Source organism: Echinops telfairi, unplaced genomic scaffold (genome assembly GCF_000313985.2).
Source record: "Echinops telfairi isolate 266 unplaced genomic scaffold, ASM31398v2 ScPeMD7_23;HRSCAF=83, whole genome shotgun sequence".
In the NCBI taxonomy this organism is placed as follows: Eukaryota; Metazoa; Chordata; class Mammalia; order Afrosoricida; family Tenrecidae; genus Echinops; species Echinops telfairi.
In genome coordinates, this window is record NW_022103920.1 from 10,871,109 (window position 1) to 10,873,341 (window position 2,233).

General features: G+C 49.0%; 1 protein-coding gene across 4 annotated transcripts in view; it reads right to left on the minus strand.

The window, feature by feature from the left end:
- The window catches only part of CALD1 (caldesmon 1), a 151,736-nt gene that overhangs the window by 123,479 nt on the left and 26,024 nt on the right, over positions 1-2,233 (minus strand). For all 4 annotated transcript variants that reach the window (XM_045288761.1, XM_045288759.1, XM_045288760.1 and 1 more), the window contains exon 2: positions 2,068-2,178. In XM_045288761.1, coding sequence (XP_045144696.1) covers positions 2,068-2,138 — 71 coding nt within the window. In that variant the 5' untranslated portion in view covers positions 2,139-2,178. The remainder of the gene's footprint in view (positions 1-2,067; positions 2,179-2,233) is intronic.

Genomic DNA, 2,233 nt, shown 5'->3' on the forward strand with positions numbered 1-2,233 from the left:
GTGTAGACAGTCCAAAATGTCAGCCAACTTGGCCATGTCTACCCAGGCAGACATTGTATCCTCATCTTCCTTTCCATTCTCTGTAGGTGTAGCATAAGGCCCAGCATACATTTTTGGCGATAGATACGGGTTTTTTGTGTTCTATTTCAGCACCTGGCTTGGGGGACAGTGGTGGCTTAGTGGTAGAATTCTTGCCTTTCATGCAGAAGACCCAGGTTTGAATCCCAGTCAATGCAATTCATGCGCAGTGTGATGTAGGCTCTGTCAGTGTAGGCTTGTGCTTTTCTATGATACCAAACAGGCTTCTGTGATGCTTCCAGATTAAGACAGACTAGGAAGAAAGGCCTGGCCATTTACCTCAACTTAGTCAACTGAGAACCCTTTGGAATATCTGTACTGGGCCATGGAGGTGACCGCAGTACGGTCCAGTGTGCCATTCTGCTGTGCTGTCATGAGGTGGGGCTGACTCTGCTCTGCACCGCTGGCTACCAACAACCACAACACCACTTCAGGATCACCCAAGGCTCCCTTTCCCTCCACCTTTCCATCTGTGCATTGGGATTACTGGGAAGAAAAGGGGATTTGAACTTCAGATATCCTTGAACAATTTTCTCCTTGGGAGGGAGGCCTGGCCTGCTTCCTGGAAAGAAGACCCAGTTTAAGCCACATTCGATGCCACTGCCTTTGCTGGACAGGAAGCCCACTGATTCTAATTGCGTACTTACCTCACACAGTTCACACACTTCCCCAGCCACCCCCAAGGCCACTGCCACGAAGCCCTCGCAGAACAGCTCCCCACACGCAGACTCAGGACCCAATGAGACGCAACACCATCGGCTATCAGCCCGTGGGGGCCAGATCTGGGGATTAGCTTGCCATTTTAATAAGAATAAAAATTTCTCCTAAAGACTGGCTGGACTGCCTGCCTGTATTTTTGCAGACGGAGCATTCCCTTGACTCGGGCGGGCTTCACTCTTCAACATTTGGAATCTCCCCATCATTTCAATATGATCCTCTTTCTTCCAACCTGCTTTTGTCATTTAAAATTCCAACCGGAACCACACTGACTCAATGCAGCGATTTGACTCCTCTCGGATATCTTTTTGGGAACCTCAGTCTTGGTCATTGTTTTCCTATTTTACATCCAATTCAGAGTCTTAGACCAAACTAACCAACCCACTGCCTTGGGTGCATTCGATTCATGGCTACTCTACAGGACGGAGCAGCGTTGCTACCTAGGGACCTCAGGGCTGTAAATCTTTTTTTTTTTTTTAATAGTTTTGTTAGCATGTTTTTCATCTATGATACAACCCATTCGTTCAATCATATTAAGAAGATATGTGCAGCCATCACCACAATCAATCGCAGAACATTTTCTTCTCAGACTCTGTTCTTAGTGCCCTATTCCTCCCCCACACTCCCAACCCCATGTGACCATGTCCCTATCCAGCAATGGTCTCTCTAGACCTAAGCAGCCTGGATTTATCTACAGAAAATCACACGGAACAAAAAACAATCACACAAAACAAACAAACAAACAAAAAACCCAACCACAATGATGAGGCAAAACGTAGAAAAGCTCAAAGAGAAAGCAGAAAATATTAAACAGGGTAACAACATTAAAATGGGTCCCAATGGAGATCAAATGGCAGGGTATGACATTTTAATCATAGTAGGTCTACCACAGGGACCTTGCGATGCTCTCTCTGATCGCAAGGCTACTCACATCCCTTAACGAGAGTCAGAGGGGATTCACCAGAGACTGAATCTACGTGGGGACCCTGCAGACGGATTTTGGGCTTCCACAGCCATCCACGCAGGCGGTACATCTTTGGGGAAGCAGACGGCTTCCTCTTTCTCCCAGGGAGCGGCTGGTGGGCGGGGTCGGGTACCAACCAGCGCTTGAACCCCTGTGCCTGCAGGGCTCCTGGAGGGTCCAAAGTCTTTCCCGGGACGCCTTTGGCAAATGGTTGCAACAGGACACAAGCAGTTGGTCCTTCTAAAGGTTAGTCTCTGAAGCCCGAAGCCACCGTTCTGTTCAGGACAGAACCCGAGTGTTTGTCCTACCTCTCTGCTTCCAGGCGCATCTCTTCCCGCTTTTGTCTCCTCAGCTCTCTGCGGCGGTCAAAGTCATCCATGGTGGGTGTCAGGTTCAGGGGGACCAGGCAGGGTCTGGATCTAAAGGACGAAGGGAGACCCCACATCAGAGAGGACTTACGACGCCATCTCCCAG